Here is a 26,957-nt window from a genome sequence, read left to right as displayed (position 1 = left end):
CATGCGGTCGACCAGACCCCGGCTATTGTTTGGCGGACGGCATGTATGCTGGCCCCTCGAGCGGTGCTTTAATCTCTCACCTGCCTTCCGTGTTTGGACAGACTATAGTGCTCACTCGAGCGATCGCTTTTCGGGAGCGGAAAAGCGACTACAATATTTTGAATCACATGGTCACATTTTTCCGTCACTCTTTACATCACTCCTTACCTCAATTTTCGCCGTTTCCACAGCCATGGCCCATTCAGGACCATCCCCACAGCTACTCGTTTATTTTTACAATGGATGTTACGATTGTATGACGAAAAGAGGAGAACGATGTCTTGTGTTTTTCTCACATGTTTTGGCATAAGATAACAAAACTTCAGAATTGAAACCTACTATCTATCAGCCCGGTAGTATTTTCTATAGCTATTACCCAGTTTTATGCATTCGTGGGCATGGGATTGGGCTATGCCCACGCAAATATTTTTGCCAAAGATGAGACGGCAGTGGAGAATGGGAACGAGCCAGATGAATTTCCTTTATATGGCCGCAAATAATATTTTACGATGGTTTACCGCATGCATTGAACATGATTTAATACGACAGCAAATATTACCAAAGAGTATGAACAATGTTCTTTAGTGTCTTTTGATTTAGATTTTAAATTCAAAATTTTGTCAAAGTTTCGGTACATTTATGTACGTTCATAAGTGCGTTATTTTGCTTTGAAGTGGATTTTTTATATTTTTCAATTTATTTTTCTTTATGGATATTGACCACTTTGTAGTAGAAATAATAAATATAAATAAAAAAATTAATTGCACCAAAGCCCTGATGAAGGTATATAACTTTACTATAACTTTGTCAAAAATTTGCACTTTTATTCTTCAAAACCTTCACCCCATTACACTTACCAACATTAAAAATAGAGGTAAAGGGAAAGGAAAAAATAAATTCATGAACAATATTGTACATAATGACATCAATTTATTTTATTTCAAAATAAATTAATCAGCAAGTTATAGTACGCTTGTCTCCCTAATATGTCTCCTATAAAGTCTACAAGAAAAATATTGAACTCATTGAAGCAGTCACACTATTTGGATGAAAGCTAGCTTTTTCACGAGAAATAGGCTATTAGCCAGCTCCAATACAAAATGCAACATAACTTTCGCCACCGGGAAAGAGAAATCATAAAAAAATGTTATGCTAAAATTGTCATTCTTGTTGAACTATGTTGTTGGCACTCGGATATTGTCACAGTTTTTAGTTACTTTTATTCTTTAATTGCCTTAGGCTTTAATTATTTCGTTAACCGTCTTCCGTAAAAACAGTGATTTGTGTCTTTCGTTTGATTCGACAAATCTTGCTTTACTTTTCGAATAACAAACTACGGCTGCATTAGAATTTAATAACAGAAGATAATTTTTAATTTTGCAGGACTGTTCAAATATAATCCAGCTACTTTGTCATTGAGAAATCGTGCAAAATTAAAGTAAACCTAAAATTCACCGTAAATTAGGTTTTCCTCCTCGTAACTGTTTCCGTCACATGACGGAATGGTTACACGGCTGGTAGATGCATCGGAGGTAAATTCTAAATGAGCCTTAGTGTTCGCACTCGCCAAAATGGCTTCGTTATTGGTAGATTTGTCGAATCCTTTTTCCTCCAGTTCAACTATTTCATGGCTCACATCTCGTTCAGGTGCTTTCTCAACGCATGCTTCCTTCGTGCCTGCGTCAACGGTGTCCACTCCTCGATTGTCTGCTGTCTGAGTGTCTGAGGATCCCAGGCTATGATTCTTGCATCTACATTTCTTGATAACCACGGCTATTACTGCTATGAGTAGAATTATCACACCACAGGCGATCCCAATGTCCTCTCCAGCTACGGGAAAAGGGACATAGTATAGTGATTTTGAGATTGAGTACCTGGGGTGGAAAACCTTTAGTATTTGTCTTAAATCAAATATGAAAATTTCACCTCTTTATTTTTTCATTTTATGTTTTAAATCTATATTGAGAAGATTATCTATATTGCTTGCTTTACATCATTTTTGAAATTTCTTAGAGTTCATTTTTTGTTTAAAATGCATGTTTTTGTGAATATAGGTCTACCAATATCTAGACCCAAAACTATAAATATGAACGCACAATGCGTTAACGAGCAAAAAATCAGGAAACGAGAATAAATGCTTGGAAAGTAACTAGATGTAATCGTCCTCGTAAGCCTTAAGTTTTAATGCAATAATTATGGATACATGTTTGTGGTGCATAGGGGAAGTAGGGGACATTAATTATGATGGAGTTAAACAGATAATTATAATTTAAAATATATTTAATTTTCAACATGTTCATATCGTATTTTTTGTTAACGCATAAACAACAATCATCTTAATTAGAGCAACAAACAGTTTTTTTGAATCTCGCATTCACATATTAAATATAATCTATCAGGGGCATTTTTAATATTAGAAGTAGTCACATAACGGCTTTCTGGGGTTAACGTCCTTCATTATATTCGCGTTGGTTGGAATATTTGGATGGGCTATTATTGCACCAAATTTATCCTCTAAGTATTTTCTTTTGAAAATATTTCTTACCTCGGGAGTACTGGGACGTGACCGCCTCTTGTGTCGATTCTTCTGTCGTCGGATGACAGTAAAAAAATATATATTCATTAAATTTTATTTCAAGAATTATGGCTATTTTTGTGTTACCTTTGGTAAGTAAGGAACAATAATTAGGATGAATTTTAAAATGATAATAATAGTATTTAATTTTTAACATGTTCATATCATATTTTTGGAAACGCATAAGCAACAATATTTATTAGAGCAACAAACAGTTTTTTTTGAATCTCGCATTCACAAGTTAAATATAAAATCTATCAGGGGGATTTTTAGTGCTAGAAGTAGTCACATAACTGCTTTAGAGGTCAACGGCCTACATTATATTCTCGTTAGTTTGAGTATACGGGTGGACTAACATTGTACCAAATCTCTTTTTTATGTATTTTGTTTTGAAAATATTTCTTACCTCGGGTGGACTGGGACGTGACTGCCTCTTGCGTCGATTCTTTAGTTGATATCGTCGGTTGAAAACCATGAATCCCTTCTACATTCTCCCCATTGGTATTTGGTGAAGATTTATTCCCAGAAAGATCTAGTGTACAAGCAAGTTTCAGGAAAGAGACACATGGTTACATCAAATGCATGATCATTAATTACTTAAAAGCCAAAAAAGGTGATACGCTAAGATGAATCTACGCGATGGACTTCGGTGAAAGATAACGAACGAAAAATGTATAAAAGATTTTTCGCAATACTATTGCAAATAATGCCACTGCTGGTTAAATTCAGGTTGATTTAGAGACTCTACATAGGTAGTTCGTTCCCGTGCATGTCTTTAGAAAACTCGACATGAAATACCCCAAGATTTTCTAAACATATTGCATGCAGGATTATTTACTTCAGTGATTCCATTGATTCCCACTGGTGGCGCTCTAGTGGCACTCTAGTCGCAAAGGTGCTGGTCAATACAAGTAATACCCCGAGATAGATGCGCTAGGCATTTATTTCGGATTTAATCGTTTGATTTAGATATGTTCGTAGATAGCTGGAATTGGCTTAATTTTTAGAAATAAATGATTACCTAATTTCGCCGCTCAGAGTGCCTTCCAGGGCTGGATATGCATACTACCCACTATAGAGCCAGAATTTACGGCGAACGGCGGGAATCAATGGAGTCACGGAAGAGGAGAATAGTGGGGCCTTACGTAGCAAAAGCCTTTATCAGTGCTTCCTTACCTCCTGATGCTGGGATCACAAATATCTTTTCAATCAGCCAGTGCGATGGACTGATGCTCATATTTATCTCCGACCGCTCTGTGAGAGGCGACGGGAGACTATAGATGACGCGAAGTGCCTCACCTTCCTTCGGCTCAAGTACCTTATGAATGGAAAGCCTATCCTCGCCCAGCTTCATGTCTGCGAAAGAGATTGCAAAATGCAAGGCAAGTGTTTTACATAACCATTGTCCCCTACGCTGAAAATACTTCAAAGTATATTTTTTATTCTAGCTAAATGTTTCATGCTGTTGGACAACGCCACATTGTAGCACAACGCCACATTGTAACACGATGCCACTAAACACAAAATAGAAACTATTGAATCTAAATATGCTATTATAATGGATGAGTTGAATATACCACTGAACGGTCACGTCTTGGTCACGCTATCAGCCTTTAACAAATGAAAACGTCAAGCGCAATTCATAAGTGAATATTGTAGACGTAGTTAGGCTGAAGCAAGTGAAATGGCCGCAGCGAGAGCGAGCATCGAAGGGATATAGAGATGGAAAGTTTCAGCCATATTTAGCCCATAAAATGGATTCCAGAAATGATGGTGATTTAAAAAGTTAGTAACAGCATGCGAATATATATTTTAAGAATTAAATTTTTTACGCTTAATTTTTTATGCCTCGCAACTTTCAAGAAAAGCTACTATTGGGATCTTTTGGAGAAAATAAAATTCTTAGCCCACAGACGTATCAGTGTTCAGTGATTCCATTTTTTATTTAATAGTTATGTCACAGTGTAAATTTATGAATTCAATTATATCTCATGTTTTTATTCATAACGAGTATTTGATGGGTGTTTATTTATAATTGCAACTTATTTAAATGGACTTTTTGCTGTAGGACCATAGTAGAATTGTTTGTAATAGGTTTCATTGTCATACACATATATCCGGGGTCATAAAACTACATCATTTCTATGACAGAATATTGATGGCTATTGAATTATTACTATATGTTGTAATTAGTCTGAAAGGTAGGAAAATATTTTCTTATCATCAGCATTTAATATTCACATTCCTCTAAAAAGATAATTAATGACAGAGTAACCTTTCATCACACAGATGTTGACGATCCATTTACGATATGTGATTTTTGTTTTTGAAGCGTGACATATCTGAGATCATGCGATGTGAATATTCTCGAACGAGTGTTAATTTGAGCAAGGGGTAACGCATCCTTATATAATGAAGAATGTGACTTAATGTGCTGTCGAAAAATGGTCGTGTTATACAACAATTGCCATGAGAAAAACTTCCCCTGGACCGGGAATCGAACCACGGACCTTTGGCTTTCCGGGCCACTGCGCAGACCACTACGCTATCCCGGATCTTTAATGCTCATGGCAATTATACCGAGGCTCATGGCACTAGGTGTTAGTCCCTCAATGGTCGTGTTAGTTGACAAAACTGTATGAATTTTGGGATCAAGAGCACATGCCTTAAGTATGTTCTCCACCAAATGGAACATTGATGAAGAATTGGCCATGCGAAATATAGTTCTATTTCGTCTTTGCGGCTTTCGTCACTCGATTTTACCAAATTATGCTGCTATAAAGTACCAATGGGGAATTTGTATGGGTCGTCGATTTCTATAAAAAAAACATTCTGAACGGGAAAAACGGATAAATTAGCTCGCAAAACTACCTAAAGTTTCGCCATTCATCATCAAAATAACTAAAAAAATTGACTTTAAAATCGAACAAACTTTCTCACGGCCGACCACTGCGCGAAGACACCCGAGCTCTATCGAAGCGAAGCGTGATGTCACAGGTGCCTAAACTGCTGTCGGGCGTCGGGAAACGCACTGAGCACATAGTGTAAACATTGTTTTGATGGAAGATTTAGCCGATCATCGTCAGTTGTTTATGTGCCGTTATTCTTGGGCAAGTTTTTTTATTGCTATTGTGCCAAAGTTATTACTTGGGATATTAAAAATGCGACACCGCAATGATTAAATACAAGCCCTTTCACTATGTTTCAGATATCAGAAAATGGATGATAGCGTTGCCGCTCGTTCGAGCAGTACACCTGAAATTGATGCCGCTACTCATTTAGAATTAGTTATGAAAAAATATTGCTATACGTCAGCGGAACATCGAGACGTAAAAGAAACTTACAACATCGGAGGATAAGATCGTAAGCTTACGAGCCGTGCTGTTGAATTTGGCAGCGCCGCATTAGCGTAGAAGGTATTTCTATCCGTGCTGTAGTGGTCCGATTCTCTTCCCGCTGAAAATCCATCACGAATACTTATCTGGAGAGCATTAATCATAGTTAAAAGCTCTTAACTCCTGTGAAACACAGATAATTTGTTGATCTGCATTCTTTTCATGCAAAAAACGGGGTTTGGAAAGCTAATGCCAATTCAGGGAGCACAAGAAAAGCACTTTCTATAATAATGAAAAATAACTTTCAGGCAGAATTCTATGGAAATTAATGGACAGTCATAGAAACAAAGTCTTATTGTTATAAGACATGTGAACTGTGAATGAGTTTCACCATTTCATTGGTTTCACGAATATGAATTTATAGCAAAACAGTCTCCACACAATTCACATGCGATATCGCGAATGGGTTCCGCTGCCAACACACTGCCAACACTAGCTACAACGCAGTTCAACAATATAGGTAATTCCACAAACGATATGCTAGCACACACCATAAAAATGAAGTGGGAAACAAGAAAATACAATTATCAAACACTGGAAGTCACTACCATTCTTATATCATCACGTAAAACTTACAATCACAGAGTTCGTTGTGATGAAAACTACTATTTATTCACCGTTTCAAAGCCTTAAATTAGCATACGCATGTGGCACAGGTCGCTTTTCTCACTAATATTCGTTGATAAACTAGAAAAAAAAACTTCACACACATTTTGATCTTGATAGCTTAATCGTGAAATGTTATTCTACGGTGAACAATGGAGGTGAATACGCTACTGATGATTTTTCAATTGCTGTCACACATTTATCGAAAGCGTAATCGCCCCTTTTAAATTCAACCACGATTGAAAATTGATAATTACCACTCTTAGCCGATATTTTTCAACATTGCCAAACTCTGTGCATTGCAGCCACTGGTACAGTGATTATTATCAGTAGATAAACGGGAGTTATTACGTTGAAAATAACACTATTTTGGTACAAAAGATGTCCTTAGAAATCTCCAAGTAGCGAGCAAAAGTTGCATTGACTGGAATTCACCTTATAATACAAGCACACGCAGTCCTTAACGACGAATTTACTGGTACCTACGAGCAATGGATGAAGTTATTGTATATAAAAGCATAGTTGACACTAGAAAACATAAAAATTGTTCTTATTACATAAATGATTGAGGTGCCGTCGATAAAATCAACTTAAAATTAATATATCCCCCTCCAACGGCAGTGGCTTAGACTCATGCAAAGATTTTATTAAGGCATTTAAATTTTTTGTATTAACTGCTCCAGTTTTATATTTTATGCCCTTACCCAGGTATTAATATTATAAATAATACAAAATAAGAATGCTTCCGAGCCTATATCGTCGGATATTTATCTTTAAATAGAAAATAATGAAACACGTCAACATACGAGGCTCTCACAACAGCTGGCAACTCAAACAAACAATCACAACAATTGCTTCGATGATGTTTCGGCACAAATTACGTCATCGGGGCAGTGGCTCGAGAAGGTGAGGGTGTTTTTCGCGCGCTTTAAAATTCGTTATTTTTGTCATTGAATAACTCGCGAAGGAAAACTCAGAGTTTCATGAAGTTTTCTTTGTTAAATTCAAAAAATAATTTTCTATCCGCCTGTTAAATTAAAAAAATCATGCAATTTACCCATTAATGTAAATGAATCCTGAGTCCCCCTTAAAAAACTGGAATAAGTATCAATCAATTGATTCAAATAATCCTTACCAAGTGTATCGTTGAATGTAATTTTAATGTATTTTACTCGTGATCTGATCGACAAACGTATTTCAATATAGTGATATGCAACCGAGAAACGTCTTCCTGCGTGAATAAAATCCTTGAAAGAATAGTAATTCCAACCGAAACGCTCCAAAATTTTCCAATAAATAAATATGTCCTCTTCTTTAACGTCAATAGTAGAACCTGGAACGTAAGAATAGAAATTAGTAAGAGAGAATCACAATTATGAGTACCAATTAGCTATTCTGTCCTCTTAACAACCAATTTTAGTGGTGCTATGCGGAAACCGACTACATAGAAGGTAGAAAGTGTTCCCCATATAACCTGAACGCGACAAATGCATGATTTATGTGAAAACAGCCATTCGCTAAAGTGTATACTTTACGGAACATTACTTGCATGACTTTTAGTTTTCTAAATAATGTAATTCTCACTGGATGAAATTTATGAATATTATGAGAGCTATAACAACAATCTCTTAATGAGCCCAACTAAAATGATGAACACATGTACCAAAGCTGTCATGATTACTTATACCAAGCTTATTTTCACTGATAGCCGTAAATATTCATACCCATTTGCCTCCTTTTGAACTTCACGACCAACGTCAAAAAATTAAACACAAGGGCAAAGCGATGAAGCCAATGACTGTGACACTGCGCACTCTTGTTATTTCTCGCCAATTACATAGTTAACCTACCTTAAAATCTAATTTCCTTCGCTGCCATGGATTCGCGCAGGATGCACTCAATTGTCGGAGGCCTTTCGGCGTCATGACACCTTTGCATATTTTATGTGCCATTTTAAATGCTTTCCTGATACCTTAAGTAGATTAATTTAGGGGCAGAATCCATTAGCATCATCTCCACACTTCAACGAGGAAGCTCAGATATATCGCGGCTAACCTTCATACCCATAAGTCAACATACCCAAGGATACATTCAATTGAATGTTCCAGTGGGGTTCCTAATATAAGAAAAGGAGCTGTCATGAATATTTCGCAATATTTTCTTCTTTTGATAGCTCAAGACCAGTAATATTTATTCCGTGATTTAGTTTTTGGAAGTAGCATCTTTTATGTCAGAATTAAATCATAGGCTCTTGTGACAACGATCCTAGGCATTAGAAGGGGAATTCCGGGAAGATTTTCTCTACGTGAGGTCATTTGTTGTACGTATTTAAAAGAAATAATTAGTATCACGTGGCAGAATTATCTAATTCAATTTTCAAAGTTTTGAAGATTAATTAAACATTTTTATTTTTTTTCAAGACAATATAACTTGTAATGTAAAATTGAAAATTGGTAGTATGAAGTTAAAATAAATAAAAAGTACTAATTCGACAAATATAGAATTTTGAAAACTATATCATCCAACTACTCAACAGTAATAATGATAAGTATCCTTAAAATATCAAAGTACCAATTTTTGTCCAGTTTTAACTGTTAAATTGATGGGTTGTCTAGTCTAAAGGAATCCTAATTGCGGACAACGCGTAGAAATATTTTCTCATTTTTCACTTATTTTGCGAAGAAATAACTGAAATCTTACCATCTGTCTGATTTTGTTTAAGTTTTTAGCAAATATTTTGGAGATAATGGGAAGTAACTGGATAGGTATTCCTAGAGAGTCATTTTTCCAGTTTTTATTTCCTTTCATATTTAAATCTGCCACCTTGGCCGAATTGGAATGATATTTTTTCCATGACATCCGCGTATTAAGCAATTAATTGGCTAAATTTGACCGAAGTGTGTAAATGATCCAATGATGAGGGAATCGAAATGAAATATTTTCTTCATTTTTCAATTTTTTGTGAAGAAAAAACTAACACCTTACCACCTGTCTGATTTTTTAGTTAGAAGTTTTTAGCGAAATATTTTGGAGATAATGGGAAGTAACTAGATAGATATTCCTAGAGAGTCATATTTCCCATAAGATTTGAATCTGACACCTTGGCCGAATTGGAATATCTTTTTTCCATGACCTCCATTTATTCAACAAAAATTGGCAAAATTTAACTGAAGTGTTTAAATGATGCAAGTGTCGTTTTTACCAACATTTTAGCGCTTGGAGGAAATATATACAACAGAGGAAAATGTTATTGTGTTTGGAAAAATATCAACGATGGAATCTCACTATTAGCCAGTAATTATATGGTTTTTGGAGACACTCCCAGGCAAAAAATATGCCCTAGTAATCTATTACATTAAATAAAATCCGAGGATTCAAATGATACATTCCTTTACTGACAAGGTTAACTTACCGTTTTCCAGGTTTATTCCAACTCCTTTCAATGGAAATTGCCATATAGGCGTTCGTGGCTCAAGGGTTACAATCAGATAGTTATTAATTGTAATGCCACTCTTACATTCAATTGTTAATGCTGGAGTCAATGACTGATTATTTGCCGTCCATGTAACACCATATATATCGGTGCTTCCATCATTTAATTTGACAGCTTTAAAATCTGTGGATAGAAAATGATAATGATGAAGCAATTGAGTACCTTGATCACGGTGAATATCTATTCAATAAATGTCGTTAAAATTATGAGTATGAGTTAAAAAATGAGTATGCAAATTCTGAAAGCGATGCAATGTGGTTCTTCTCATTACTCAGTTATCTAATCCTACTTACTAAGCATTTAAAGTTACTATCGACTAATTATGTGGATTCTATGCAAAATCATAGTTATTGATGGTTGACTTTTCGGGAACAGTTTTAATATTTTGCTGTTTTAAAATGTCCTGTTTTTCAAATTTGTGTGTTTTTAAACATGAATGTCCACCTTTAAAATCTCAGGATAATCCTACAAGTTTTTCTGATAGTATGTACTCCATTCCTCCGATATATCTAGTATGATAAAAGAGGTGATGCACTTTGTGATACAGGTGAGGGTTGTTCCATAAGACCAGAAATTTATGAAAAAAATACCCTTAAAGGAGCATATCTCTAGTAGAATGGAAAATAACCTTTCTTTGATTCCAAACACCAATAGTATTAGCTTATCATGCTCTTCACAGATAATATTAAAGATACTTCTCTGGCGATTTTATGGGTGTAATAACAATTAAATGGAACCATTCGATGCTGGTAAAGATTCTGGTAAAGAACTCAAAGGAAGAGGTCACTCACACAAACTCCACATTAGTTGCACTTCAACTCCATCGATTGAAGTCGGTCGTTCGAGTCTCAAGGTCAATAAAGTGATCTGTGATGATTCTTTTCTACTTGCAGAAACTCCCCCGTCGTGTGACCAATATTGAATGTATTTATCCTCTGGATCTGATAGGAATAGATTCACTTGAAAGTTTTTCAAGAGATCGGTAACTGAAAATGATTGCAATAAGAGCAATTAATTTTTTGATGTGTACTCGCAAAAAAAGTGAAGTCACGTTTTGAGCTTTTTATTATTTCATCAAAACCTTTCTTGAAAAATGTCTTCATTTCAAAATTATTACCTAATACTTAAGCCATAGTCCAATATGATAAAAATTAAATGATGATTATTATTAGTAGCATAATGGAATGTAATATGAAGGATTATTTCAGATTCATGGCACCAAAATCAATATGTTCACCACAACGTATCAGTGTTAAGAATGGATTAAGGGCTCAAGGGGAGCCCTTCAGGGACACAACACACTGGGGCCGGGAACCAAGCCAGATAGGCCCGATCACCCGGGGAGGGGCTGGAGAGGAAGGAAAAAGGAAAGAGGCGCCGCCGCGATAGGAGCCCGTCGACGACTCTGGGGTAGGATAGGTTCGGAATGGATGGGACGGGGCGAAACACCTCAACGCTATAGAAGCGAAGAGGGCCCAACAAAATAGCGAAGCCAGGCAAAGCCATTACCATTCTAAGGAATTTGGAGGATTATTCTATGAGGAAGAAAAATCCATCGATCAAATCGCTAGATCACCGTGAGGAATGCAATAACATGAGATATCTGTTTGACCAGATTGGGACGATTTTTAGTTTCCTCAATGACCGCGAAAGTGTTATTTTGAGACACCAGGTGTAGTGATATGTCGGTCCTCCAGAGGGTAAATGAGGGCTTTTGGTCGAGGCCAAAGAATTGTGCTGAAATGTATGGGGCTTTTAGGAATTCATACATCACAAAATTAAATATGCATACTGTTCGGGCCGAAACAGACTTATGTTTCTTCTATTTTTTGAAACTTGAAGTTCCCTCCTTTCTTCTTTTTTTCCCGCCTACCTTGGTATTCGTTTCTTTTGTTTCTCTTCGCCTATAGATGGCTCTAGAAGTCCAGAAAGCCCAGAATTCGGTCATTGCTTGCACCAGCGCAATTGTTCGCCTGTATCAAGACGAAGAGGAAGGTTTCGTCCTTTATCTGGCCGAAGCTCGGGCGAAGAACTACATGTCGACGGTAAGACTGACAACATACGGGGTGCAGAGTTTGGCGAAAGCCAAGGTAAGGCGGGATTCCCTTCCTTATTTTCTTTTCCAACCCTTTCATGTCTTCCTTTATATTTTCATTCCTTTTCAATATATCAAGATTTGGTTTCCTGTCCGTCATTCTTCCTTTTCTTTACTATTTTATTTCGTTGTAAACGTAAGGCTTTGTTCCGGCTCTGCATTACACTCATTTAGGGTTGGACGCAACGGCCCCGTGACGCGACACATACAGTAGTCGCATGTTATTGCAGGCTCGAAAAATAAGAGTCCCTACATTTAAAAATAGACATCCTTATGTATTGAGGGGTATTCCTAGATTTCCTTTATTTATTTCTGTAGCATTTTATCGCGTTGCATATGGACTTCCACTGCCATGAACTGCACCAGAGTGCCTCCAAATTTCAAATTAGAAAAATCATTACATTCAACTGCAGGAATCAATTTATCGACAACTCAAGCAATTTCGATGTGGCAATACAATACAGTAGTGGATACAGAAAAAACTCAAGGGGGGGAGGGCGCAAATGATATCTTGAGTTAATTTTACTTTTATTCCAATTATAAAAAATTAAGTCTAATGCAGAGTTAAGACAATTTTAATAAAATTTATTACACACATATAAGAGAGAATTCCATCTTATGATATAAAATGTTTTATAATTGTGGTTCTGCAATGTTTGGCAATACTGGCGGCCCCGCAATGGTAGGGGGCGCGCGCCTCCTGCGCCCCCAATCTGTATCCACCACTGATACAATATGTAGGGGGTAAGTTCTATTCGTTTTGTTAGAATTCTATAGTAGTGAGTGGCCAAAATAGCTTGGGAAGGAAAATTATTAGACGTAAAAAGAAAAGGACGCCCACGCCTGAATTGACAAGGAGGGTGGCAGCAAACCTGTCTACTTTGATGGTTCACAGCAAAGGTCTTTAACCCACGGTCCCCTGGCCGCATGCGATCGCCCGGCCAATTTCTTGCTTCCCCAAGAGGCTAAAGAAAATATTCTATTGCGCCACACAATATAAACTATGCATTGACAAACTCGTAAAAAATAAACAATGTCAAAAATCGCATTAATCGATTGAACTTTCAATTTGCTCTTTAAATTAAATTTGAAATTACTTAGAAAACTTTGAAAGAAATGTATTTTTTATTTGAATTATGTTATTTGAAGGTGACGTGGTGCATTAAGGCCCTCCGGACGATATGAAAGCGATTTTTGGCCCTTAAATTAAAGAAATTGAAGACCCCTGGTTTAGAAGATGAAGGAAGAAGGCCATCAAGAAGAAAGAAGATGATGTATATCCGTTATTTACATAATATAATCTAAAATTCAAGAGTAGCAAGATATGTGCAAAAAATCCAAAGAGGTAAAATCATTCGCCTTGACCGGGATTTGAACCCGGATCCCTCGATTCGAATCCCGGTCAAGGCGAATGATTTTTCCTCTGTGGATTTAACGCACAATTTTGCATTGCGGGTGACTCCGTAAAAGTTATCACCGCGGCTAGTCCCGGTATACCTAAATTAAGTAGCAAGATACTTGACTTCTCTGTAACCTAACATTAGGGAAACCGAAAAACTTAAATTAGGAAGATATGCAGATTTTGAAAAGCATTTAATAATAAGTAGCATAGGAATATAAATATTATCCAGTGCACGATCAAATTTTACTTTGCATAAAATAATGGTATACTATTTCAACGCGACATTTCTAATTGAATGTGAGTATCTCAAATGAAGGGGCTACTTACCTTCCGCTTTAAAATCTTCAGCGTTTTTTTCCGTAGTGCAGTCCCATAGAGCTGACTCGCTGCTGTTTCCGGATTGATAACCATTCAACCATAAACTTTTATTGTCTGAAGATGAGACACAACGTTTAATTTAAAAAATTAAAATATGCCTATAATAAAGTATAACATAAATATTGGAAAAACCATTACTGCGATAAAATGTCATCTGCCTTTATGCAAATATTATTATAATATATATTATTATATATATTATTTATAAATTTTATATATATTATATGCAATATTATTATGCGTTGCAATAGATTAAGATGCAATTGCATTAAATTGCCTTTATTCAACCTGGAACTATTTGACTCCCCCATTAAAAGCCTTGATGCCTAAATTCAGGTAGCTGATTTTTGGATTACATTATTTTTTTTTATATAGCATTCGTTATTACAAGTGAATACATCCAATCCAATCCTCTTATCCAATAATGACCCCAAAAAGGACCAAGTCTCACATATTAAGAAATTTAATTGCAGTGGTATAATGCCGTAATTAATTTATCTTTCTCTGTTTCGAATTTACTGTTCATATGCTGTGAGTGTACATATGCGCCTGTTTGCTAACAACTATCGCGCTTCGCCGTGTCAAGCGCTCTATTTTTGCTAGCATTGAGTTCAACACCAATAGGGTAGTTCTCTTCATCATAATAACCGAAAGGCATTGATTGCGATTCGTAACCCACCATTAGTGTATTCATAATATATAAAGTAGGTACATGGTTTTAGAAATCCCAGTTCAGACGAATGGAAATGGTCAATTCAAACTCATTTCAAAAAGAACAGATTAGCGCCCATGCGATGCCACTCCACGTGACGTCACTGGAACTTGGATGCTATACTCGCAAATTGGAGTTTTACATCGTTGGAGATTACCAATTCATGCATGAGGCACAGAGCTCAGGGAAACATCTCTTAATAATCACCTATTAAAAGTGCCTATGATCGGAAAGTCTCCTTCATTTGATAGGGTATTGATAACCCTCATTTAAGCCAAGCGCTCTGCTAGCAGGGTACTCTACGCTACTACCGTGCTCGGCAGCAATCAGCCTGCATCGTAGCGGCGTTCATAGCCTCGCTCCCAGATGGTCTCACACAGCAGCTACCAGACGTCATGCGGGCTTTTCCCAGCATGCACACCTAGCCGTCTCGATTTCACGCGCTTGTAATTTTTCACTTTTCATTTCATCGTGAAAAATAGATATCGTAATTCAAAAATCTAAAAGCGTGAAATACGTACTCCAGGTGTACTAATCTTTCAATTAAATTGCAATTAAAAAAATTGGAAACAAACATATTGTACAATTTACGTGCAATGAATAAAATGTATGAAAATTAACGACATATTAAAATTAAAATACATGTATATGCATACACTTACCTCCGAATCCTAATGAATTTATGATCCACCAATATGAATTGTAGTCTCGTTTAATACACATTGAAACACTTTCTCTTCCAGATGCATAATATGGAAGCAAAGACAAATTTTTCCCTCTCAAAATGTGAGGGGGACCATGCATCCCGTCATGCACAGTGACTGATGCCATGCCAATCTTCTTTAATGCATTCAGATCTGTAAATCAATAATCCAATGAATGGTAGCCGTAGCCATATTGTCCAGAAATATTTCATTCAAACTAAAGTCCCAGATAAAAAAGGAAAACATATTTTCCAGTGCTTAACTTCCGTATTACTCACCCTTAAAATACGCTGAAGAACACATTAATTAGATTTTATACGCATTTATTTATATTTAGGATATTCAGGAGAGAGCATAGTAGTTAGTAGTACAAGCGAAGAAACTTAGGGATATCGCTTTAAGTTTAATAGATATCGTAAGAAGGTTTTTAAAAGTTCCGTACTAAGATCAAGTTGAGGATATTATATACCACTTAACTTCTACCTAAAATCCATAACCCTTTAAAAATTGTGTGACGAATGCTTATCTTATCAAAATGGAATGATGATACCTCCATTTTGATGGGATCCGAGAAATTGCGCTTTCGGCCATTTCCGGAATGACTTCCATATCGCTCTAGTTTGTCATTCAGAGGAAATCATGAAAATTACCACTTCTTTGCTAGCTTCTTTAAGTCTTATATGTATATTCAGTTTGAAATGTTTTTTGGGTATAATATCACTTTTTAAGCACCATATTCATACTTGCATTTCGCTAATTTCGCTTTTAAAATATCCATTCTAGAAACCTCCGACAAGTTTATTTCGTGATTGCAAAGTTTTCGACTTTCTGCCATAAGAAATCGAAATACTTCAACTGCAAATATATATCCTATAATGTCTATTTCATGCGTCAATTAATCATGCGAAGTTCCGGAATGAATGAGAGCTTCCGATTTTCCTAAGATAATGTGGTCCAATACGCAAAATAAATATAATCCATACCCAACAAGGTCCGAAAACTTATAAACTAAGTGGACACGAATGAGGTCAGTTCTTGTGTTTTATCGATTGACCAATTGAAAGCTTAATTTTGTACAAGAAGTGAACAGAAAAATTGATGTCAAGTATTAAAAGACGTAGCCAAAGTTTTCACCTTAAGAAACCTTTATACCTAGAACAACGTTTTTCTTCATTCCCTTTGTAGAAAATTTTACATGATGAATACATATTACGGTTATACAACCAAGTGAGGTGTGATGTCCTATAATGCAATAAAGACAATGTGATGAGTTACGATAAAATCAATAAAATAAATCCTGTCATTTTTGAGAAATAAAATGCAATTTTACACTTTATGTCAATTTCTGAAAAAGTATATGATTAACGGATATTTAAAAATAAAACTTTGTTGCCAGGCACAAGAAACGTTTTTTCATTACATTTTACTGGCATATAATAATTTTCAATTTTCATTCAAAAATCAATATAAAATATTATATCCTTCTTTCGCATGAGTATCCGGCTCCCTGCATTTCTATAAGTAGAGGTTACCCCTCAATCAACGTCAAAATTTTAATACATACAAAAATGATTTCATTGCTTTTATCACTGTCCTAAGAGTTACCTAATTTAGCCAAATTCAAGATATTTGGTGCTAGTAACATGGGCTGTGACTCACATCATCACACTTAATTCCTTCAAATGTAAACGACTCACCTTGTCCGTTGATAGTCAATAGAGCAGCCACCGCATAAATGCACGCCAAGACACACCTGGTCATGATATGATCGAAGAAATTCATTCTTGGTCCGTGTTTAGTTAATATGTTTCTCAGCTCGCAGATTTCTTGAACTCAAGTCAATACTGCTTCTTCCTTTGGAGAATTCACGCCCGTAAATGAGCCGATATTCAATCTACTTCCGCCTTTATATTGATAATAAACTGCATCCGTCGTTACTTTCCTTTCACATTTTAGCGATAACAAGTTAGTTTCGAGCTCTAAGGTTATTTCCTTCCTTGTGCCCAAACATATTAAAGCCGCTTATTTTATATATTTCAAAATCATCACTACAACACATTGGAATGGAGTGGCAAAGATGGATAGGTATCGCAAGCTTGTAATGAATAAATAGATTAGGGATTAATCATTTTATTGTTATTAAATTATGCAAGTAATAATTTTTTTGCGCTCAATAAGTATAAGAGCATTGTATGAATTTTTATATGTATTACAATTTTTATGTTGATCGCGGGAAACCTCTAGTTATCGAAAAGTAGGAAGCCGGATATCCATGCGAATGAAGGAAATATTGGTTGATATGGATACTTAAAATGAAAATACAAAAAATAAATTCTACAAGTAAATATGTATTTAAATTCATATTTACTTGCAGAAATTTTTTTATGCATGGCAACAAAAGTATTATTAAAAAACGTTTTTTATACCTGGCAACAATTTTTTTTTCAAATTTCCGTGTAATGGATCTTTTTTTTTTGATGTTGACGTTCGGATTAAAATTGCATTTATTTCTCAACAAGACGGAATTCATTCTACTTATTTTATCGACGCTCATTATCTTTTATACGACATCACACCTTAATTGGTGGTATAACCGTAATATGCATGCACCTATTATAATTCCGAGTTCACTCATTTTATCAGGTGTACAGATATTATGTTTGTTCTCATTATCATTGCATATATGGCTTGATTTTTATAGCAATCGTCAGCAATATGATTGGCTTAATGACCAATGTTTCGCCAACCATTCTTAGTCAAATTTCTATGATTTTTTGTTCAGTCAAATATATTCGGTCTCCCTGGTGACAGTAAATGAGTACTCCATTGAAACTTTTGCGGTATATAAAGATTGAATTTTTTGTTGATATCATTAGAACGCTTCATGCTAATTATTCGCTAGGAAAGTATTGCATAACATTTCATCGTGAAGTATTTTAACGAGTAGTCTAAATCCAGCACCTCACATGAACTCAAACATGTAGTACTTCCCCTATGTAAAAGACCCATTCATCGCATGGTCAGCTGGGTCTTCGTAGTTTCTACGTTTTTCAAGTATTCTTCCAGTAGATTTGCAGCAAGTATTTTTTAGATCATCCTGGCCTGCTCCAGTTCGTTTTATACACTACTACCATTCTCTTCCTTCCTCTCCCTTGCTTTCCAAACATTCTTTCCTCTAACACGGTTTTTATTATCCCTCAACTCTCAGTATTTGCTCAGTCTGAACTTCCTCTCAACTAGAAAAAAAAAATCCCATTTGGAAACTTCATGTCTTCGCCTATCTTGCTCATCACTTCTTCAAAAGTTCTATCCATAATGTTCTGAGTGACATTGACCATTAGCCCACGCTTGAGGAACTGTGGGCATATACACAGGGCCCAATTCCACTTCAACGGAGATATCTTCCATCAGCCCCATGAAACGGATAACAGTATTGGTCCAACGGAAGTTGATCACAATGGCCCTACAAATTGGGTTTCCAATTGCTCCATGTTTAAGAGGTAGGGGAGACCGGGGCACAGTGGGACAATTTTAGCATTTCATATTTATTTCCCACAGATCTATTGGTAAATGAAAAATTTTGGTACCAATGCTTGGAGAATATATTCTTAACCTTATGAAAAAATCCGCAAGTAACACAATTAACTTAAAATAGTTGAAATACTTAAGTTTCTTCTTTGATGAAAAGTGTCCCACTCTGCCCCAACATGGGGCAGAGTGGTATGGTGCACGGGGCAGAGTGGGACCGGCTTGCATTAGTCAATAAAATGCAAATTTTAAATTAATTGAGGGTGCAAATGAATTTACTTACGTCAATAGGTGAAATATATATGCTAGCGAACATATAAATCAAGAAAATTATTATTCAAGATGCATGTGCGGATGAAAAATATTTAGTCATGTTACTATAAATTTCAAATCTCCGCTTACAATGTTTTTCATCAAACTTTAATTATTTTAATGGTTTAAGTACTTTCAACTGTCCTTTATGCTAAATTTAGAGACTTTATTCTAAAATTGTAGCTATTTCTTCCATTTCCAATCCCCTTGTGTAGTCCTTTCATATGAAAATCTCTAATTTTCTTGACATTTTAATCTCTCATTTTCTAACATTTTCTTATAAGTAGGCTGTTTTATTTCCGCCCTTCTTCTTATATTTTTTATTCTGGATGGAATCGCACTGTGCTATTCGCCGATATTACACCAGTAGGTATTACATACCTGTTGCAATACGGTTTTCTGAACGGGCGTAATCTAGTAGCGCCGACTCCATAGGGCTTGAAGGGGCCCGAGCTCCCTCAGAAATTCCTTATGGGTGTGAGGAAAAAAATGTGTCAGGCTTGGCAATTTTCCCCGGAGTGTCCAGATATCGAGATTCGAGTTATGAGGGTTCTAATGTTGATCATACGACTCTTCTAAAATGCTTAAAAAATTTCCCGGGGCAAGATCCCCGATTTTGGTCCCCCTAATATTTTTTGTAAGTTAGCATCCGTGGCGTAATCCGTGTTTCAATTATATCGTAAGACGTAATTCTCAAACTCTCTGTAGCGTCGGTGCAATTCAGTATTCTGAACGGTGAATCGCACCCGGTAGGGGTGGAATAATAATACACCGTCTCCCGAATCGGGGTAGATGGTATTACACCCCGTAAAACGTTTGCATTGCGATGTTGAATTGTTTTTCTGAGGTTAAAGTAACCTAATCACGCATTGAAAAATGGAATAATAGCAAAAAACTAAATTACATCACTTGTTCAAATTAAATAATCGTAGCTTACGTGATAAATATTTAACTATGTAAGCGATTTGTGTAGCAATTAGCTTTTGAGCTTAATATGTGGAGCACAAGCTTCCTTCATCGTTAGTACGTAAAAAAACAATTAATGCAAATAGTTACTACGAACAGAAAAAAATTCCGCAATGCATTTATATTTACTATGCATAATTTTATTGCAATACTTGACGTGCGACGAAAAAATCCTCATTGTTGGCTATCAGGTCAATTGTTGAAATTATTCAAGCTTGTGTTAAGCCACTGGCTCACCAAATAAAAACATAGCTTTTAATGAAAACGAATAATACCATATATTTTGATCAGCCGTTCATTTGCTTGATTGGACAGTATATAAATATGCATGCTTCGAGTCGAAATTCTTCTCTCAAAATTATTCGCTACCTTCTACAGTTAAAATTGGAATTTTATTAAAGTATAACACGGGCAATCGACTTAGATTGCTTGCTTGAAAACAAAGGATTACTTCGAACATCAATAAAGTTTCCGAACAAATATGATGCACCACAGACGTTGAATGAAATATTCATGACAACATAGTACAATATTTATTATGTGGATTTCATTATAAATTGTTGTCTCCGTAAGAAAGAAAGTTTTTGACACAATTAAGATTCAGTTTATCGGCACAGTTGAGGGTCTATCAAAATTTTCAGTTAGAATATTAAGCATCAGCTGAAGACAATAATAAGAAATGACACAACAGCTCTTTCCACACGATTCTCTAGTGTTAGATTCACTTGTTCACAGCCGTTCCATTCATCCTTAAATCCACCATCACCTCCCTCTGCTGGTTTCACGTCTGCAGCTGAAATATCGAGATAATTCCATCATAATACATGAAAGCACAGCTATGACGTCGCGTTGTAACCTACTTCATTTCCTACACAAAGAATTAACACTGAAACGTTGGGAATCATATAAGATAAAGCGAAAAGATTCTAGTTTATCCATTGAAGCAATATCGTCACGAGAAATACGATAAAAGTTGATACATATTTATTTTGACATGCAAAACATAAAAAGACTTCGAAGCCTAACACAATTTCGAAGAACTTCAAACATATTTACCTTTCAATGATTACTTAGCATTGCATATACCTTGCGTAGGACAAAAAACTGATATTAGTAACATGCTCATTATTTATTCCCAATATATCATTATTATTACTATGAAACAACTACCTAACCCACCTCTACGCAGCCATTGTGAAATCTATCCAAACCAGCAACAACAACAAACAGCTGATTTCCTGAATGAGATTTTCAAAGTGTATTACATGTATCCAAAGTTTTAATAATAAAAAAATGTAAATAGAGTAAAATAAATATTTACAAGTCAATATTCCGTAGAAAACAGAAATATGTATAAAATCTCCTCTCCCTCATTGATTACGAAAACTGTTCAGAAAGTTTTTCATACGGGAAGAGGCGGAACTTCCAAATAGCTCGCCTAGGAGATATCACGGTGCTATCCCGAAGAAAATTATTTCACCCCTTCATTCAGAATACGGGGTCAATGTAATTACCCGTGGAAAAGCTTCCGCTATTTATTTATCCCCGTTTTCAGAATAGCAGCCTATGTGGGGGAAATCCCTGAGCCATCACATTTGTCTTCCATTCCTTAAGGATGTCAATTTTGTTTTCGGTCGAGACTGAATCACACGATCATTTTTTCTCGTCCCTCTTATAGCCTATCCAAACACGGAAGGCGGGTTAGAGATTAAGGCAACGCTCGAGAGCCCAACAAAAACGCGTACCCATCGACCGCCAAAAAATTGCCGGAGTCTGTCAACTGGTCTGGTTCTATAATGAGTCACGAATCGCACTTCACTCTGAAAAATAGTGGCGTGTAAATAAGCGTAATTTGAATTTTTTGTTACAGGTTACATTTCTGCGACTGATTTCATAAAAAAAGAGTAAAAACACAACGGAAATATATCAATCAGTTATGTAGCACTTGGCAGTAGCAAAAAAGTGTAATCATCTTTTTTTAAGGTGTCACACCAAGCGTTACAAAATTAATTGACATAACTTCGTCGTGCTTGTAATATTTTTACATGAAATGAAAACTGTAATAAAAATACAAATTACGCTTATTTTGATGTGACAATTTTTCAGGGTGGATTGCAATTCGTGATTCATTATGACGCATGCGGTCGACCAGACCCCGGCTATTGTTTGGCGGACGGCAGGTATGCTGGCCTCTCGAGCGGTGCTTTAATCTCTCACCTGCCTTCCGTGTTTGGACAGACTATAGTGCTCACTCGAGCGATCGCTTTTCGGGATCGGAAAAGTGACTACAATCTTTTGAATCACATGGTCACATTTTTCCGTCACTCTTTACATCACTCCTAACGTCAATTTTCGCCGTTTCCACAGACATGGCCCATTCAGGACCATCCCCACAGCTACCCGTCCATTTTTACAAGGGATGTTACGATTGTATGACGGAAAGAGGAGAACGATGTCTTGTGTTTTTCTCACATGTTTTGGCATAAGATAACAAACCTTCAGATTTGAAACCTACTATCTATCAGCCCGGTAGTATTTTCTATAGCTATTACCCAGTTTTATGCATTCGTGGGCATGGGATTGGGTTATGCCCACGAAAATATTTTTGCCGAAGATGAGACGGCAGTGGAGAATGGGAACGAGCCAGATGAATTTCCTTTATATGGCCGCAAATAATATTTTGCGATGGTTTACCGCATGCATTGAGCAAGATTTAATACGACAGCAAATATTACCAAAGAGTATGAACAATGTTCTTTAGTGTCTTTTGATTTAGATTTTAAATTCAAATTTTTGTCAAAGTTTCGGCACATTTATGTACGTTCATAAGTGCGTTATTTTGCTTTGAAGTGGATTTTTTATATTTTTCAATTTATTTTCATTTGTGGATATTGACCACTTTGTGGTAGAAATAATAAATATAAATAAAAAAATTAATAGCAGCTAAGCCTCATTGTCATGGTATATAACTTTACTGAAACTGTCAAAAATTTGCACTTTTATTCTTCAAGACCTTCACCCCATTACACTAACCAACATTAAAAATAGAGGTGAAAGGAAAGGAAAAAATAAAGTCATGAACAATATTGTACATAATAACATCAATTTCTTTTATTTCAAAATAAATTAATCAGCAAGTTATAGTACGCTTGTCTCCCTAAAATGTCTCCTATAAAGTCTACAAGAAAAATATTGATCTCATTAAAGCAGTCACACAATTTGGATGAAAGCTAGCTTTTTCACGAGAAATAGGCTATTAGCCAGCTCCAATACAAAATGAAACATAACCATCGTCACCGGGAAAGAGTAATCATAAAAAAATGTTATGCAAAATTGTCATTCTTGTTGACATGTGTTGTGGGCACTCGGATATTGTCACAGTTTTTAGGTACTTTATTCTTCAGGTGCCTTAGGGTTTAATTATTTCCTTAACCGTAAAAATAGTGATTTTTGTCTTTCGTTTGATTCGACAAATCTTGCTTTACTTTTCGATTAACTAACTACGGCTGCATTAGAATTTAATAACAGGAGATAATTTTTAATTTTGCAGGTCTATTAAAATATAATCCAGCTACATTGTCATTGAGAAGTCGTGCAAAATTAAAGTAAACCTAAAATTCACCGTAAATTAGGTTTTCTTCCTCGTAACTGTATACTTCACATGACGGAATGGTTACACGGCTGGTAGATGCATCGGAGGTAAATTCTAAATGAGCCTTAGTGCTCGCACTCGCCAAAATGGCTTCGTTATTGGTAGATTTGTCGAATCCTTTTTCCTCCAGTTCAACTATTTCATGGCTCCCATCTCGTTCAGGTGCTTTCTTAACGCATGCTTCCTTCGTGCCAGGGTCAACGGTGTCCACTCTTCGATTGTCTGCTGTCTGAGTGTCTGAGGATCCCAGGCTAGGATTCTTGCATCTACATTTCTTGATGACCACGGCTATTACTGCTATGAGTAGAATTATCACACCACAGGCGATCCCAATGTCCTCTCCAGCTACGAGAAAAGGGGCATAGTATAGTGATTTTGAGATTGAGTACCTGGGGTGGAAAACCTTTAGTATTTGTCTTAAATCAAATATAAAAATTTCACCTCTTTGTTTTTTCATTTTATGTTTTAAATCTATATTGAGAAGACAATCTATATTTGAAATCATTTTTGAAATTTTTTTAGAATTCATTTTTTGTTTGAAATGCATATTTTTGAGAATATTGGTCTACCAATATCTAGACCCAAAACTGTCGATATGAACGCAGAATGCGTTAACGAGCAAAAAATCAGGAAACGAGAACAAATGCCTGAAAAGTAACTAGATGTAATCGTCCTCGTAAGCCTTAAGTTTTAATTCAATAATTATGGATACATGTTTGTGGTGCATAGAGGAAGTAGGGGACATTAATTATGATGGAGTTTAACAGATAATTATAATAAAAAAATATTAAAATTTCAACATCTTCATATCATATTTTTTGTTAACGAATAAACAACAATCATCTTAATTAGAGCAACAAACAGTTTTTTTGAATCTCGAATTCACATATTAAATGTAATCTATCAGAGGCATTTTTAATATTAGAAGTAGTCACATAACGGCTGTCTGGGTTTAACGTCCTTCATTATATTCGCGTTAGTTGGAATATTTGGATGTGCTATTATTGCATCAAATTTATCCTCTAAGTGTTTTCTTTTGAAAATATTCCTTACTTCGGGAGTACTGGGATGTGACCGCCTCTTGTGTCGACTCCTCTGTCGTCGGATGAGAATAAAAAAAGATATTTTCATTAACTTTTATTCCAAGAATTATGGCTATTTTTGTGGTACCTTTGGGAAGTAAGGAACAATAATTAGGATGGATTTTAAAATTATAATAATAATATTTAATTTTCAACATTTTCATATCATATTTTTTGAAACTCATAAGCAACAATCTTTATTAAAGCAATAAACAGTTTTTTTTTAAATCTCCCATTCAAAAGTTAAATGTAATCTATCAGGGGGATTTTTAGTGCTAGAAGTAGTCAAATAACTGCTTTAGAGGTCAACGGCCTACATTATATTCGCGTTAGTTTGAGTATACGGGTGGACTAACATTGAACCAAATTTCTTTTTTATGTATTTTGTTTTGAAAATATTTCTTACCTCGGGTGGACTGGGACGTGACTGTCTCTTGTGTCGATTCTTCAGTTGATATCGTCGGTTGAAAACCGTGGATCCCTTCTACATTCTCCCCATTGGTGACTGAGGTATTTGGTGAAGATTTATTCTCAGAAAGATCTAATGTACAAGCAAGTTTCAGGAAAGAGACATATGGTTATATCAAATGTATGATCATTAATTACTTAAGAGCCAAAAAAAGGTGAAACGCTAAGATAAATCTACGCGATAGACTATGGTGAAAGATAACGAACGAAAAATGTATAAAAGACTTTCCGCAAAATCATTGCAAATAATGCCACTGCTTGCTAAATTCAGGTCGATTTAGGGACACTACACGGCTAGTTCATTCCCGTGCATGTCTTCAGAAAAATCGATATGAAATACCCCAAGATTTTATAAACATATTGCATGCAGGATTATTTACTTCAGTGATTCCATTGATTCCCACTGGTGCCGCTCTAGTCGCGCTCTAGTCGCAAAGGTGCTGGTCAATACAAGTAATACCCCGAGATAGATGCGCTAGGCATTTATTTCGGATTTAATCGTCTGATTTTGGTAATATGATCGTAGATAGCTGGAATTGGCTTAATTTTTAGAAATAAATGATTACCTAATTTCGCCGCTCAGAGTGCCTTCGAGGGCTGATAAGTATATGGATATGCATACTACCCACTATAGAGCCAGGATTTACGGCGAACGGCGGGAATCAATGGAGTCACGGAAGAGGAGAATAGTGGGGCCTTACGAAGCAAAAGCCTTTATCAGTGCTTCCTTACCTCCTGATGCTGGGATCACGGATATCTTTTCAATGAGCCAGTGCGATGGACTGATGCTCATATTTATCTCCGACCGCTCTGTGAGAGGCGACGGGAGACTATAGATGACGCGAAGGGCCTCACCTTCCTTCGGCTTAAGTACCTTATGAATGTAAAGCCTCTCCTCGCCCAGCTTCATGTCTGCGAAAGAGATTGAAAAATGCAAGGCAAGTGTTTTAAATAACCATTGTACCCTACGCTGAAAATACTTCAAAGTATATTTTTTCCTTTAGCTCAATGTTTCATGCTGTAGAACAACGCCATATCGTAACACAACGCCACATTGTAACACGACGCCACTAAACCCAAAATAGAAACTATTGAATCTAAATATGCTATTATAATTGATGAATTGAATATACCACTGAACGGTCACGTCCTTGTCACGCTATCAGCCTTTAACAAATGAAAACGTTAAGCGCAATTCAGAAGTGAATATTGTAGACGTAGTTAGGATGAAGCAAGTGAAATGGCTGCAGCGAGAGCTAACATCGAAGGGATATAGAGATGGAAAGTTTCAGCCATATTGAACCCATAAAATGGATTCCATAAATAATGGTGATTAAAAAGTTAGTACCAGCATGCGAATATATATATTTTAAGATTTAAATTTTTTACGTTTCATTTATTAATGTAGTTCCAATTAATTTGTGGTAACTCAATAATTGCAAAAATTGATATGATTATATTTATATAATATTAAATATACATTAGACTTTCGTCGATTCATATGTTATTATGCATTTCAGTAGATGCATTAATTTATTTTCGTTACATTA

General features: G+C 35.9%; 1 protein-coding gene across 1 annotated transcript; it reads right to left on the bottom strand.

Moving 5' to 3' along the window:
* Positions 1–949: 949 nt before the first annotated feature.
* LOC124163753 lies at positions 950–26,290 on the bottom strand. Its single transcript, XM_046540833.1, has 4 exons — positions 26,140–26,290; positions 25,346–25,480; positions 2,585–2,626; positions 950–1,869 (listed from the first exon to the last, which is right to left on the bottom strand). Exons 1-4 carry the CDS (start codon positions 26,198–26,200, stop codon positions 1,484–1,486), a joined length of 624 nt encoding a protein of 207 aa, XP_046396789.1. The 5' UTR covers positions 26,201–26,290; the 3' UTR covers positions 950–1,483.
* Between the last annotated feature and the right edge of the window lie 667 nt (positions 26,291–26,957).

The sequence above is a fragment of the Ischnura elegans genome, chromosome 8, assembly GCF_921293095.1.
Source record: "Ischnura elegans chromosome 8, ioIscEleg1.1, whole genome shotgun sequence".
Lineage (NCBI taxonomy): Eukaryota > Metazoa > Arthropoda > Insecta > Odonata > Coenagrionidae > Ischnura > Ischnura elegans.
This window is presented reverse-complemented; position numbering and strand designations above follow the sequence as displayed.

Excerpts from the sequence above, each read along its gene's own strand:
- LOC124163753 (XM_046540833.1), bottom strand. The coding sequence starts at position 26,200 with ATGAGCATCAGTCCATCGCACTGGCTCATTGAAAAGATATCCGTGATC. Across the intron at positions 25,481-26,139 it reads CGTGATCCCAGCATCAGGAG|ATCTTTCTGAGAATAAATCT; the intron begins GTAAGGAAGCAC and ends CTTGTACATTAG. Across the intron at positions 1,870-2,584 it reads CACGTCCCAGTACTCCCGAG|CTGGAGAGGACATTGGGATC; the intron begins GTAAGAAATATT and ends CTTTTCCCGTAG.